The sequence below is a fragment of the Solanum dulcamara genome, chromosome 5 (genome assembly GCF_947179165.1).
Source record: "Solanum dulcamara chromosome 5, daSolDulc1.2, whole genome shotgun sequence".
In the NCBI taxonomy this organism is placed as follows: Eukaryota; Viridiplantae; Streptophyta; class Magnoliopsida; order Solanales; family Solanaceae; genus Solanum; species Solanum dulcamara.
Genome location: NC_077241.1, coordinates 12,598,960 through 12,613,332, shown reverse-complemented (window position 1 = coordinate 12,613,332; position 14,373 = coordinate 12,598,960). Strand labels below are relative to the sequence as shown.

The 14,373-nt window shown below is 35.8% G+C and overlaps 1 protein-coding gene across 2 annotated transcripts; it reads right to left on the bottom strand.

Annotated features, from left to right (window-relative positions):
* Positions 1-390: 390 nt before the first annotated feature.
* On the bottom strand, positions 391-13,897 carry LOC129889038 (ornithine aminotransferase, mitochondrial). 2 transcript variants are annotated; one of them, XM_055964146.1, is made up of 11 exons: positions 13,517-13,644; positions 7,413-7,493; positions 7,126-7,234; positions 5,482-5,712; positions 4,957-5,116; positions 4,787-4,842; positions 4,338-4,490; positions 4,129-4,226; positions 3,804-3,884; positions 3,234-3,467; positions 391-763 (listed from the first exon to the last, which is right to left on the bottom strand). In XM_055964146.1, the coding sequence occupies exons 4-11, from the start codon at positions 5,689-5,691 to the stop codon at positions 613-615; spliced, it is 1,143 nt and encodes a 380-aa protein (XP_055820121.1). In that variant the 5' UTR covers positions 5,692-5,712; positions 7,126-7,234; positions 7,413-7,493; positions 13,517-13,644; the 3' UTR covers positions 391-612. The 2 variants fall into 2 exon arrangements, with proteins under 2 accessions (XP_055820121.1, XP_055820120.1); XM_055964145.1 differs by lacking the exon at positions 7,413-7,493 and having other exon boundaries at positions 13,517-13,897.
* Positions 13,898-14,373: the final 476 nt, after the last annotated feature.

Sequence of the window (14,373 nt, the reverse complement as noted above, 5' to 3'; positions counted from 1 at the left end):
ACTAGACCTCTAGCATCCTTTTTTCTCATTTTGTTTGAAGCGGGCCAAATAGATTTATCTAATCACTCATAATTGGGGATGCGAGGAGTTGTTGCAATTTCTCGAGCTAATCAACTATGTATATATATTGAAATTTCCGACTTCGGCAATGCGCAACAAACCAGACCTCAAATTCCATCTTTATCTAATCCTACTACAAAAGAACAACCAACACAAGCAATGTGGATAAACTATATGGCATTCCAAAGTCAAAACAGCAGCATCCCATTTCTCATGCAGAAATGCAGATGCCAGAAATTCTCAAAGAACATTTTCTTGAAATTCCAGTTCCTTTTCATGAGGTTGGAGATCAACTTTGACTAGCATATACATAAGAACTAAGATGACAAGTACTCAGAGAACAGACAACTTCATTTGCATTTCTCGGTATCCAAGAACTCACATATATAAGTAGTTCAGTTCTGATTTCTAGTATAAATCAGATATCTGTAGTATTGTGATGATACTTTCTACGAAGACGTAAAGGTGAGTATATGAATTGATATGAAATGATAGTATAGAAAAAGCATACAAGCCTACTGCTATGTGGGAGCTACTTCAGGTTTCAATATCTTATGAAGAGCCATATAAGTCACGGCCACACCGGTCACACACACTGGAGGTAGCATGGGAGACTCTTGCTGGCTTCTCTTTCTGCATCTTTGGTAGATCATGTACCAAAACATCATGCAGGGCATTAGAGCCTTCCTGGAGCTCCTCCAAACTGGGAATACATCAATAATAGAATTGAGTGACATATATATCGGGTTGTAGTGAGCACAGAAACTTTAAGATTTACATCTTTAGTACATAATGAACCGAGCCTACTGATATCTTCTTATAGGAACATCTCCTTGTCTATCTTATAAAAGAAGCTCTATTTTCCATATACTATAAAAAAGAGGACCAGCTATTTAAAGAAATCTGGGGATTGAATGACGGATAAAATAATGGGATAGACTGAAATGGAAAAGAAGTGATGACGTTGAACTTGTGGTTCCTGGAACACATTTAAAGATTCCAGTGCCAAGACAAACCAAATGGTCACAAATGCATTGCCTCTCGATGTTTCTTGATCATTTTTCCACTATGGCTTACCTTGCTATGCTCTTCGAGGTAATTTAAAATTTGAAACCAATTGAAACACATAACAGCACTTTAATGGCATCAAAAATAGCAAGTAAGTTAAGTTAGATAGAGATTAGTGCAATATAGCTGGAGAAATCCTAAAACTAAGTCATATAAGAGCAGATTCAGAAAGAGGCACGTATAACACATACTAGTAAATGTTGAGAGTTTGACAATAAATATACATTAAATCTAGACAAAAAAAAATTAATAAATGCCAAATGGATGATAATAATTTTCAAATGGGGGACATTTGCCTAGTGATTTCCTGTTCAGTGTTCACTAAGTGATGAGGATAGACTCAACTGGAACTTCATAGATGTCTGAATTTGTATTTGTATAGTAAAAAATCCAATGACCTTTCTGGGTTCTCTACTTAGAAAAGGCATAAAGAGTAGTAACATTTTAAAACTTACTGCATAAGATCTTCTAAAAACATTACAGATATGACACACCATTTGCAACCACCACTAATGAGACTACATCATGCAGAAAGTTGTGAGAGGAGCAACGAATGATTAGTACTGCTGTTATGTACAGCTGGGACGTTCCATTAAGGGGTGAAACTAAAACTGCATATCTCAACTGAATTGAGAGCAAATATCATAAACTTGACAAAAATAGGAGAACCTACATGACTCTGCAGCACATGCAAACATATTTTGGTGGCTGCATAGTAACATAATTCTCTTTTTAGTTGCCTTAAAAGACATACATAGGGTTGAACCTACTACATGACTCTGCACCACATGCAAACATATTTTTGTGGCGGCATAGTTACATAATTCTCTTTTTAGTTAACCTTAAAAGGCATACATAGGGTAGTTGCCTCCATTACTAGTGTAATCACATCATCTTGTACCTACCTTACTAAGACAGAATACTTCAAAATATTCCAAATGAGTGTAAAATCATCATAACTACCACCATCTTGTTATTCTAAATGAGTGTAAAATCATCATAACTACCACCATCTTGTTGTACCACCTCCGTAAAACCTTCACAGAATATAATACTTAAAAATTTTCCAAATGTGGGGAGTAAAATAATTATGTACAATTTACAACTTCCACACTAAAATGAGAAGACCACTAATAGTTTGATACAGGATTTAAGTTGTATGAGATGATTTTATTAGGGAAACAATTGCAGAAACTTTCTGAATGAATAATTTGAGTTCTTATTTCAAGTTTTACCAGTGATGCAAAATCAACAACCAATTTCCATAACAACTGAAAATGGAAGGTCAATTGTCAAACATAAATAATTCCCTCATGGTGGACCACATAATTGAGAAATCAGTGAGACTTAAGTTGACATTGAGAAAGTATTTGCATTCCATAATTTCAAGTAGAAAGCAAAGTTATATTAGGGGTTGAAATTTACTAAGTTGATTTTATTTCAAGAAAAGTTAACAGCTTTACAATACTTCCAATTGAAAAGCAGGAAAACAACAATTATCCTGGAAAAGAAAGAAAAAACGACAGGTAATTTAACATATTCTATGATACAAGCGCAAAAACAAAAACGAATCATATTTGATAACTCTTATAAATGAAATAGCTTCATGGTCCTACAAATTTAACATTCTAGTTCCAGGTGATAAAAACTTTCATATATATTGTTTTAGAAGGATATGAATTTTCACTTTTAGCAAGCCAATAGCACAATGTTCTACAAACACATATGGATATACTGCAAGGACATTAGAAAGAGTTGGGACTACTTCCATATAATGTAGCTAGCTCCAACTCAATGAAATTGAGGAGGGAAATTGCAACCTTCTCCTCGAACAAAAAGGAATGGCGAAAAGAATGATTAATTATGTAGAGACACTACAAAAGATAGTTGAAGTGGGAACATTGGAGGTGAAGAAAATTTGTCTGCTAGTTATAACAGGAATCATTCTCCTAACCCAGAGAAGAAAAGGAAAGAGAGAATTATACTACTGATTCTCAGCTGATCACTAGATAGGGTTCATTACTTTCTCACAAGAAATGGAATTGATATCTCCACTAAAAGGGGGGAAATGAAGCAACTATAAGATTGAAGAAAAAAGGGCATACCTCATTGACAGCGGGGGTGTCAAGCGTATTATAGAATCATGAGTTGGTTTAGCAAGAATTCCTCTCTCCTTCAGTTTCATACATATGTCATAAGCTGTCACAGGTAATAAGGACTTGCTATTAAGCTCCACAGCATTGAATAGGCCTTTCCCTCGAACTTCTTTTATGAAATGAGGAAATTGCTGCTGAATCTTTATCAGCTGATGTCTAAGTTGCTCTCCCATTTGAGCAGACCTATTATCAAAGATACCATTCGTACAGATTGTGCTATCGAAAGTTGCTGATTATCAAGAAATATAAATGCAGAATCTAATAGGTGATTAATATAAAAGAGATATATGACAAGACAACAAAACTACTATCAATGTAGCCCAGCATTATAAACATAGCCCACTTATGAGCAGAGGAATTAATCCCCGTATGGTGAGCATTTCATGCTAAACATCTTAAGTTTGATGTGATTTCTGAAACATCTTTACCCTTCCCACAACATCCTACCCTTTGGGCAGGGGCAGATCAGTATACAATATATGCAACAAAATATCTGGTGTGAAGCAAGGAATTTGATACCTCTCTGCAAGTCCTTCGTCTCTAATCACATCTAAAGATGCAATTGCAACTGCACTGGCCAATGGATTCCCCCCAAAGGTGCTGATGTGATTGAAAAGAAAAAAGACATGTATCATGAAACAGAGACATTAATGTAAAGAATTAGAAAACACACATATAGTCGTTTATATATATATATAAAACAGCATCGTGCAAGTCAAATGAACTCGAGAAATTTGGAATCCATAACTTGCTCTTTTCAAGCAACAAACTCTATCTGAAAACAACTGCAAGTCAAATAAATTAACAAACAGTTACAAGAACTTCTCATATAGTGGTTTGCAACCTTCCATGCTCTCCAGCCTGAATGCAAAGCATAACATCTTTATCTGCAAGCACCACGCTCACAGGCAAGACTCCACCACCTAATGCTTTTCCCAATATCTGCACAGAACATTTTCAAAATTTAGGAGCATTACCACAAAAACTCAAGCTAGTAGCATAGGTTCAAACAAACTTAATTGTCTTCTTATAAGAACTAATAAAAATCCTTACAACAACATCTGGACGAACTTCTTCCCAATCAGAAGCCAGCAATCGGCCAGAGCGTGCCAAGCCACTTTGTATTTCATCAGCAATCATCAAAATATTGTACTTCGAGCAAAGATCTCTAACAGCCTTCAGGTAACCTTCTGGCGGAATTATAACCTGGAGAGGAAATAAACACAGATATTTTTTTCCATCCAGAACAAGTGACAATAAACATACAGTGACAAGACCTTATTATCTTCTTGCATGCACTGCCCTTTCCAGGTGGTATGAGAAAAACATTAAAAAATAAAAGGCCATGGAAAAGACTGAAAATACCAACAATGATTTCAGGCTGAGATCAGGTAGCTCACACTCCAAGCAAATATTTGTAAATTTCTTGTTATGACATATTAGATATGATCATAGACACACTATACTTCTAAATGGTCACTTCAGTTGAAGAATACACATACCCCAGCCTCTCCTTGAATTGGTTCAAACAAAAAGCCAGCTATCTGATCTCCTTTTTCTGAAAACCATAAAATACTGAAAAATAATGAGCTTGAACTACTATGTCAGCAATTAGGAAGAATGCATATGACCACCATTACTTTGCCAAGATAGATCCATCACCTTTACGCACCTTTAAATAATTTTTCAAGGGAAATAGAATCTCCAAAATCGACTTTAAGTTGCCCAGGTAATAGGGGCCAAAACCCATGAGTAGCTTCATTGTCACAACTCATGGAGATTGCAGCCAACGTCCGACCATGGAAGCAGCCACAGCATGAGACAATGAGAGCCTGCAAATGACCAAGTTAAATAATATATCAGAAAAGTCTAAACAGACATCCAGGTCAATCTTAGTAAAGAGGACATGGCCTTTCATGGTGTTGTTAGGAAACTTTGAGGTGGAGTTCAATTATGTATGACTGGAAACTTAGAGTAAACTTGAATTTCAAAGTAGGAATACACCACAGAACTGGATGCAGCAGGTTCAGGATTCAACTTTTCGTAATATTTACATAACAACCAAAAACTTTTGTAAGACTTTGGATAACTTAATTGGGGAAAGGAAATTGTTTTTCATATACATATTCTAAGAGATCTATCTCTAAATTCCTGACAAAAACTGAATGCATGAAGTAGTAAGGTATATTTTCTTTACCTCATTTTTGGGTATGCGTTTCTTCATGTAACCCCATTTCCTTGCCAGCTTAAGAGCTGTTTCTACCCCTTCTGCACCAGTGTTCATAGGTAGCACCATATCATATCCAAACATGCTGGTTATACATTCTGCAAATACCGGAAACTTATCGTTATAGAAGGCACGAGAACTGAGAGTGAGCATTTGAGCCTGTTCTGCTAATACTTTCATGATCTTTGGATGACAGTGTCCCTGAAAATAAAATTGAACTTTAATTCAGAGTGAAAATCTTACATAGTACTTCTCTATTTTAATCTACTGAAAATATTTAATACACTTATCAAAATATAATCCTCCACTTCTGCAATATTTCAAGAATTTAAATCCATTTATTAGTTGAAAACTAAACCATCGTGCAATGAATACCTTGTCAAAGTAAAAGTTTGATACTATAACTAACAAATATTAGATCTAGTCAAATTGCATTTTCAACCTCTGTGCTTAGATGAAATGGCTGTGGAAAATGAGCATCACTTAAGGTATCTTACTTTTGATAATCTAAAGAGGATGATCACTTCATTACTTCTGTCAGATGTGTGCAAGAAAGTAGGAAACAACCATAAACCTACTTTTCCATCATGATACAGCTATGGAGATGTAGAATATGTCCATGGAAGCATTTGAAATTCAAAGAGTGATGCCTATAGTAGTCCATCAATGCTTACCATGGGAGGGTCCGTATAGACCCAAAGGCTTTCAGGAAAATGCAGTACAATTGCCTCATTTGCATAATATGGAAAAGTAGAAAGAGATATACAGGAGGTATCTTGAAGGACAAGCTAGTGCCGTGTGTATAGGGTAAATCATAGTTCTTTATGCATTTAATTTTTTGGTGCATACAGAGAAGTATGAATAATGTTAGACACGCTTATGTAATTCTAGAAGCTCTGAAGACTTGATTTTTGAAAACCTTACAACAGCACCCTATTTGTGTGGTTACAACTATTTGAGACAGGTATAAGTTAACGACAAATGAACCTGATAAAGTGAATAACTGTTATCAACTACTTTACTAGTTTCTTTTAGTAAGACAACTTGACTGCTTTATCTCTGTGCCAAGACATAAAATATCAAATTTATTAGGTGGAGTAAATCATTGGTAATATGAACCTAACAAAGTAGATACATGAAACCAAGAGCCCTGAACTGCATTCCTACATTGTCGTGAGTACATAAAATGTACATCCTGGTTGGTAATATGAATCTGACAAAGCGGATAATTGAAACCAAGAGCTCTGAACTGCATGTCCTATATTGTCGTGAGTATATAAAATGTACATCCTGGTTGGTAATATGAACCTAACAAAGCAGATAAATGAAACCAGGAGCCCTGAACTGCACATCCTACACAGTCGAGAATATATAAAATGTACATCCTGGTGACATAGCATTGGAAGAACGGACACAAGACCTCCCTTCAACTTTTCGAATGAATAACAGGATCTATGGGAGTTGGGCAAGTGCATGCTAGAAGCCCGATAAAGAATAGTACAAAGTTGAACCATTAAAAGAAAAGAATAGTACAAAGTTGATTCTACATATTTTTAGGAAATACTCAATAACAAATACCAAGGTGTTCCAATAATTGTTCTTCTCTCTTTTTACCTGATTGACAGCAGAATAAGCTGAGAGGAAATCAAGATATTTTTTCCCTTCTGGATCCCAGACGGATGAACCCTTAGCTTTAGAAAAAACGATCGGAATCGGATGGTAACTGCAATTCAGTCAGGAGAATTAGTATTTCCAATACTATACCACCCACATAAGTTTTATTTTGTCTGTTAAATAACAAAAGAATTAACATGCTTGAGCTGTCACATTAGCAAACACTCGCAAGAAAGAAAAAAATTTCAAATATTAGATGCAAAATTTTGTGCTACTTCCAATTATACCTTATCGCTAAGTTAACGTGCAACTCCAAAGATTAATTTTTTTGTTTAAGATGAGTTCCCTGAATTTAGTGAAAAGAGAATCTGCAACCAGAATCAAAACTTCGATGATCGGGAGTTGTGGTAGAGTAGAATTAAACAAAGCAAGTTGATAATACTAGACTTAATGGAAATAAAGGAGGCACAAAATTGAGGATACTGCTTCAGGCCATAAAGTGCTTATCGTAGTCTGCACACCTCCTGAGCAACAAAACTAGACGGTTGCTCCATATATACCTCATCTTTGAGATCCTCATGAAGAAAGACATTTTTAATATCCAACTGGTAGAGAGGCCAATGGCGAACAACAACCATAGATAAAAAGTGTCTGACTGAAGCAATCTTAGCCACAGACGAGCCGGGGACAACCTTCACTGTATATAAACAACGACGATCAACTGGAGTTAAAGGAATGAGCTCTCAAGTACCACTAGAGTGTAAGGCAAACATCTCCCCTATCATAGCTTGTTGCCAGCCTAGATGGAAAGAGCTTCACCTTAGGAATGGAAACAGATGATAGAGGAACGAGCTCTCAAGTACCACTAGAGTGTAAGGCAGACACCTCCTCAATCATAGCTTGATGAGAAAGAATTCCAATTATAGTCTTAGGAATGAAAACAGATGATGGTAATGATACAAAGCAGAATGGACTAGTGACAAATGATGATAGCTCAAACAAGTATAGATAGGTTGAGGGTTACAAGTAGAACAATGGCAATGAAAGAACTTTGTGTAGACAAGTCCGCAACAAGTACGTAAGGACTCCTCATCTGGACAGGATAAGGAGCATGGATGACGATGATAAGTCGATAGTGGTGGAGGTGTTGTAGAAGGTGATTTGGAATGATCAACTATGACGGAATCCCCAAAAGATGGAACTAGTAGAACCCCAGAGATGCACAGATATTCAGCAGAACTAAATATAAAGTATGCCTGACCTTCAAAGAAAGTTAACATCACCTAACATAAAGTATCATTGGAGGTCAGGTGAGAAACATCGATATCCCTTTTGTACCCTTGAATAACTGAGAAAGACACACTTACGAGCACAACGAGACAATTTGTCTTATCCTGGGGTGAGGATATGGACAAAGCATGTGCTCCTAAAGACACGTGGTGGAAGAGCAAACAAGGTTGACTGAGGAAACCAAATAGAGTGTGGAACCTAATTCGAATAAGGCATATGGTTAATCAGATAACAAGATGGGAGCACTACATCCCAAAAAACGCAATGGAATATTTACTTCTATGAGTAGGTACGTGCAGGCTCAACAATATAACTATTTTTCCTTTCTACGACCCCGTTTTGTAGTGAAGTGTAAGGACAAGATGCCCGATGAAGAAGAATACCATGGGAAGACACAAATTGTTGAAGTTGGGATGATAAACATTCACATGCATTATCACTACGAAAAGTGCAATTGATCTTGTATTTCAGCACAAAAAGTTTGAAGTATGGAAATAATTCAAAATGATCTTTCATTAAGAAAATCTTAGTGTACTTGCACTAACCATCAAGAAACTAACAAAATATTTAAAACCTAATGTGGAACTAATTCTACTAGGACCCCTAATATCAAAATGACCTAAATGAAGAAGAGACTATGCACGACTATTGAGACTACATGGAAAAGTAGTTTGGGTGTGCTTGCCTAATTGACACAACTCAATCTAAATTTAGACAATTTTTACAAACTAGGTACACATCTTTTGATGTTTGGATAAACTAGGGCGTCTCAATTGTCTGTGGATCAAATCTGGAGAGCCAGATACCAAACAAATTGTAGTGGTGCTGGGAGAGTTGAAATAATAAGTCCATCTGATTCAAGTCCTTCGTCAGTCATCCTTCCTGTACTAAGGTCCTGTATTACAAAGAAGTCACTAGAGAATGAGATAAAACAATTTAAGGCTTTAGCCAAATGACTGATTGAAATAAGGCTAAAGAGACAACCAAGGACAAAAAGAACATTATTCAGAGTCAAGGAAGGAAGGGCTTGGTTTGACTGACTCTAGTTGCCATGGTCTAAGAATCATTGGCTAATATAATAATGGGAAGGGACCGAGGATAAATAATATTAGACAATAAAGATTTGTTATCAGAAATGTAGTCAGAAGCGCCTGAGTCCATGACCCAAGGACCAAGTGTGGTGGACTGTGAGATACAAGCAACAAGATTACTGATCTGAGCACCGAAAGCTATTAATGGAGATATATGCTTACTCGCTACTGACTTGATACCACAGAAAGTCATCGTATTCTACCTTAGATAAAGAGAAAAGTTGATTGATTGGATTACAAGTGGATTCAGACTGAGCAACATGAGCATTTTTATTTTTTATTTTGAAATAGGTAAGTTTACAACATGATTATTCTTTAATACCATGTAGAGAGTAGCACATATCACGGACATATCAATTTGTTACAATGGCTACACCTTGACTGAAGATTCCCAGAGCGGGCTCCATGTCAATTTTCAGGCTGAGATGCTAGAATAGAAAAGTTTACGAATGTTATCGGATGACGAGACGGCATGGTGGTTCAGTCAGACGTGGTAATCGAGCAAATAGGTCATCCACAATAGGATTAGTGGGGCTAGTCAAAATTTGATCTCGCATTGAGTCAAGATCAAATGGAAGTCCAACAAGTGTAACAACTAAAAACATCTTCTCGTGTTGCTCCAATTATTTTTAACACTTGATTAGCGGGCATTAGCTCATTAAATTCTACTATAACTGCCTAAACCTATCCAAGATAAGTAGACATATTTGAATCCTGTTCTTTAAGGTTACTCAACCAAGAAATTACATTATAAAACTGAGAGATGTCATTTGCTTATAGTCCACAAGCTTTTTCTCAAATTAAGAAGCAAATTTGGAATGGTCGGGACAGCAACATCAATTTCAAATCAATAGACTGCACAATTGAGTGTCAATCTTCTCCCATTCGCCCTTATCTTTTTCATTAATATCATTAGCCTGTTTAACCAAGTTATCTTGACACCTTGTCCCTTGCACCATAATTGAACAGAGGAAGACCAAGATAAATAGTCTGCACTACCTATCAAGGGTTATGTGGTGATGGAGTGATTCGGGATGTTGCAAACCATAGGTTTAGAACCACATATATCTGAATTGGGTGACATTTTTCTTAAATACTAGTTAAAATAACTTCAAATCAAGGTTAAGCTACAATTGTCAAAGGAACAACAAAGCAATTGTCGAAAAATAGACCATCTCATCGAAAGTGGTTGGAAAATGGTATAGCAGGTATAGATTTGCTCAGAATCACCAGGTGACCCTGTTGGAAAAAATCATCAGAAAATCACTGAAAACTAGAAAAATTAGGTAGTCTCCGAAAAAAATCGATAGATTTGATCGCTAGATAGTGATCAGATTCAAGTGAAAGTTGAATGGTAGTGTCGGAAAAAGCAAGTGATCCTAGCTAGAAAAAGAATCTAAACGGTAAGTGGCCAAATAGTGCTCATGCGTCGATGCGTAGGCAAATCTCGTTGGATTTTGCATGATCTTATCAGCACGCGGGGCATCAGATGGCGACGGAGTAGTGTTATCAAAATGAAAAGGCGCAAAAAAGCTTTAAGGTCCGTTCGGGCTTTAAGCGCAAATAAAGTGTGGGCTTTAATGAAAAAAGGCACAAAGGGAGAAAAAATAAAAATGTATAGTTTAGTCCAAAATTAATATTTATAAGCATGAATGACAAATATATGAACAAAGAAATTGAGAAGAAATTATGATAAAGTGAAATATCAATTGTTTAGTGTCGCCTTTTGAGAAGAGGCTCATTGGCAAGGAAAAGTATGTCTTAGAACCTTGATGACGACATTGAAGTGCACATTAAGCAAGGCAAAACGCTCAACACGTTTTGAGCCTCACTTCAGGGCTTTGCCTTTGACAACACCGCAACGGACTGGCTGGATTTGCTCGCGCTGGAGTTCGATTCTCATGGTGGGTGTTGGTTTGATCGCAACACCTAAAGATACGAGATTCTCTTTAAACAAATGTGAGTTTGGTGAAAAGTCTTCACGCTCAAAATTTTCTCTTCCTCTATGTGGTTGGCCTTAACTGGGCTCTGATACCATGTGAACGGAAGAGAAATTGAAAGGAACTTAGTTTGATCATTCCCTCAAGCTATTGCAGATTAAATAACAATGTTTACATGTACTAAAAAGAAAGGAAATAAATACCTAATTACAATACGAGTAAATTAGGCTACCTACTATATTTACATATATTCTAGAATTTTCACAAGGACTCTAACCTCTCTAATTTGCTCTTTTGTATACTTGATGATGTAGTGAATTGGTCCTCTCCACCATGGACATAGGTATCTTATCGACCAAACCGCATTAATTGTGCTCCTCTTTTATTTGCATTAGTTACCGTCATTATCAACTTACTTGTCTAAGTACACACTACCCGAATTCCTAATCCTAACAAAAGCAAACATTTGTACCTACTACATTAGAACACACGAATGAGTCAATCCAAAAGATTAGTGGTTCGGAAGCCACATGAATCCTGGATCCAAATATTGCATGAGACAAAGCAGGGATTTCCCATAGTTCAACTCTCTTACAAGGATCCATTTGACTAAGTTCTAGTCATGGAAGCACTCCTAGATGGAAAAGCCATTTGCAAGAAAGCAGCAAGTATATGATCACTTATTAAGTTCTCAATTAACAGGACATCTTACTTTTTTGCTTTTCACTACAGCAGATAGCCTCCTACAATAAATCTCATTGAAAATATCAGCAGCAGTATGATCACGCAATAACAACAAACCACTTATATGTTGTCAACCCCTTGGTGTTCTTATTTCCCTATCCCTGAGTAGAGAGGTGATGGGATCACTCGAAATCTTTCTCATCTCCCGTTACAAGATCCAAGCCATTAAGATCTTGTGAAATCTCACAATTCAACAAGATTTTAACTTCACAGAACTAAGAACTCAGTTCAAGAAGCATTGATATACTTCATTCTTCTTCTTCATGAATAGCCAACTCTTAATGATACTTACTTCAGTGGCATGTTGGTCAATGTTGAAGTGCACTGAAGCACACTAGGATTAAGACAATTAACTCTTTGTGCCTGTGAATTTAAATGCCTTAAAGTTCGACAGAATGACTACTGATCTACTAGCTTGCATTAGTACTTATAGTTTTGCAACTTCTAGTATACCTATCTACTGTAAGTAGCGGTTCAAGGACTTGGAAGTACCTATTGACTAACGACAGTGCCGAACATTAGACTAAGCTCAGAATTACAGGACATACACAATTGATGCATTAGGAATGTGAAATACCCCATAACAATATAACTTACACAACATCGAACTAATGGCAGATAGACTTGCAAGAAGCAGAGAGGAACAACAATGACAATTAACATTAAATAACTTCCCTACCCCCAACTGAAACACACTCTACAGGATTTTTAACAGGTACGAACACCATAATCAACTCTTAAGAACAGTGGCGGACCTGCAGTTCCGGCAGAACCCAATGGTTTTGGCCCAAATTGTTTGTGTTAAGAAATTCACTTAATGTGTATAAACAATTTATGCACAGCCCAGTAAATTCCCTTCTCTAGAAAATACAACTTGTAAGCTCAAAATTTTAGCTCAGACTGTGCTTAAGAACCTTAAAACAAAAGCTAACTACGATAAGATGGCAAGTAGGGACTAATGGATTATATTAAGCATACTTTCATTTCAATCACCTAAATCATACTCTCTTTCGGTTTTGATTCGTTTATCCGGTTTTGACTTTCATTTCAAGAAAGTAAAAAAAAGAAGAAAGTAAAAAAGAAAGATTTTTAAATTTTGTGAAACAAAAATTAACGCTCTCTTAAATAAAAGAGAACAATAACAAAAAGGAATGATTTTGGGAAATAAAAGAAGCCCATAAACATAAGATGCCAAATAGATTTACAGAAGATGGATTTGGAACAAAACAAGAGTGACCCCGATAACGAAATGGTACAAATAATTTAAACCAAGAAAACTTCAATTAAAAAAGAAAAAAACAGTTGAGAAGTGGGAGATAATTTTACTTGTGGGCACTGCACTGGGACTCGAGGTTGATGAGGTTTTGAGAAGGGGAAGATGGGTTGCCTTCAGGAAGAGCACTAAAACTTCTGAAACTTCCTCTCACGCAAATTCTTCTCAACATACACTGTAAAGGCCTCTTCATCGCCATGTTAACGAGAATTAATTCAGAAACAAGATTGTTCCAAAAATTACCCCAACCCCAATACTGAAACCAAGTAATAATTTCCCTTTTTCTATCTCCTCTCAGTATACGTGTCTATCTCGAATTGTTTTCTCCAGTTCTCGATGGCTTCAATTGATCGCTTTCCTTCTTTTTGTTTTCTTTCTTTCCCTCTTGCGTGACGTATCCTGCTACTGCATAGGAAAGTGATGGCACACTATTCGAGTGAAACTACGATGGATATATAAATCGAAAAATGGTGTAAAATATTATTCAACTATAGAAAAAGATATAAAAATGTCCTTCATTCATTTATTGACTCTAAAATGTCCTTAGGCCCAATAAACAGATGAGGTCATTTTTGTATTATTTTCAATAGTTCAAGAGCATTTTAACAGAATTTTAATTAAATAATTTGAATAATTTTTTAAACATGTAGCGGTTATTTATTAGTTACAAATAAATTATTTAAAATTAATTATAAATTAAAATTTATTTAACAAAATTCTAATTAAATAATTTGAATATTTTTTTAAAACACGTGGAGGTCATCTATTGGTTACAATTTATTTATTTAAAATTAATTATAAATTAAAATTTATTTAACAGAATTTTAATTAATTAATTTGAATAATTTTTTTAAGCACGTGGCGGACATCTATTGGTTACAATTTAATTATTTAAAAATCAAAATTTATT

Coding starts and splice junctions, on each gene's coding strand:
- LOC129889038 (XM_055964145.1), bottom strand. CDS start 13,662: ATGGCGATGAAGAGGCCTTTACAGTGTATGTTGAGAAGAATTTGCGTG. Junction 3,885..4,128: donor CAGGCTGGAGAGCATGGAAG/GTTGCAAACCAC, acceptor CAATCACATCAG/CACCTTTGGGGGGAATCCAT. Junction 764..3,233: donor ACACCCCCGCTGTCAATGAG/GTATGCCCTTTT, acceptor ATGTATTCCCAG/TTTGGAGGAGCTCCAGGAAG.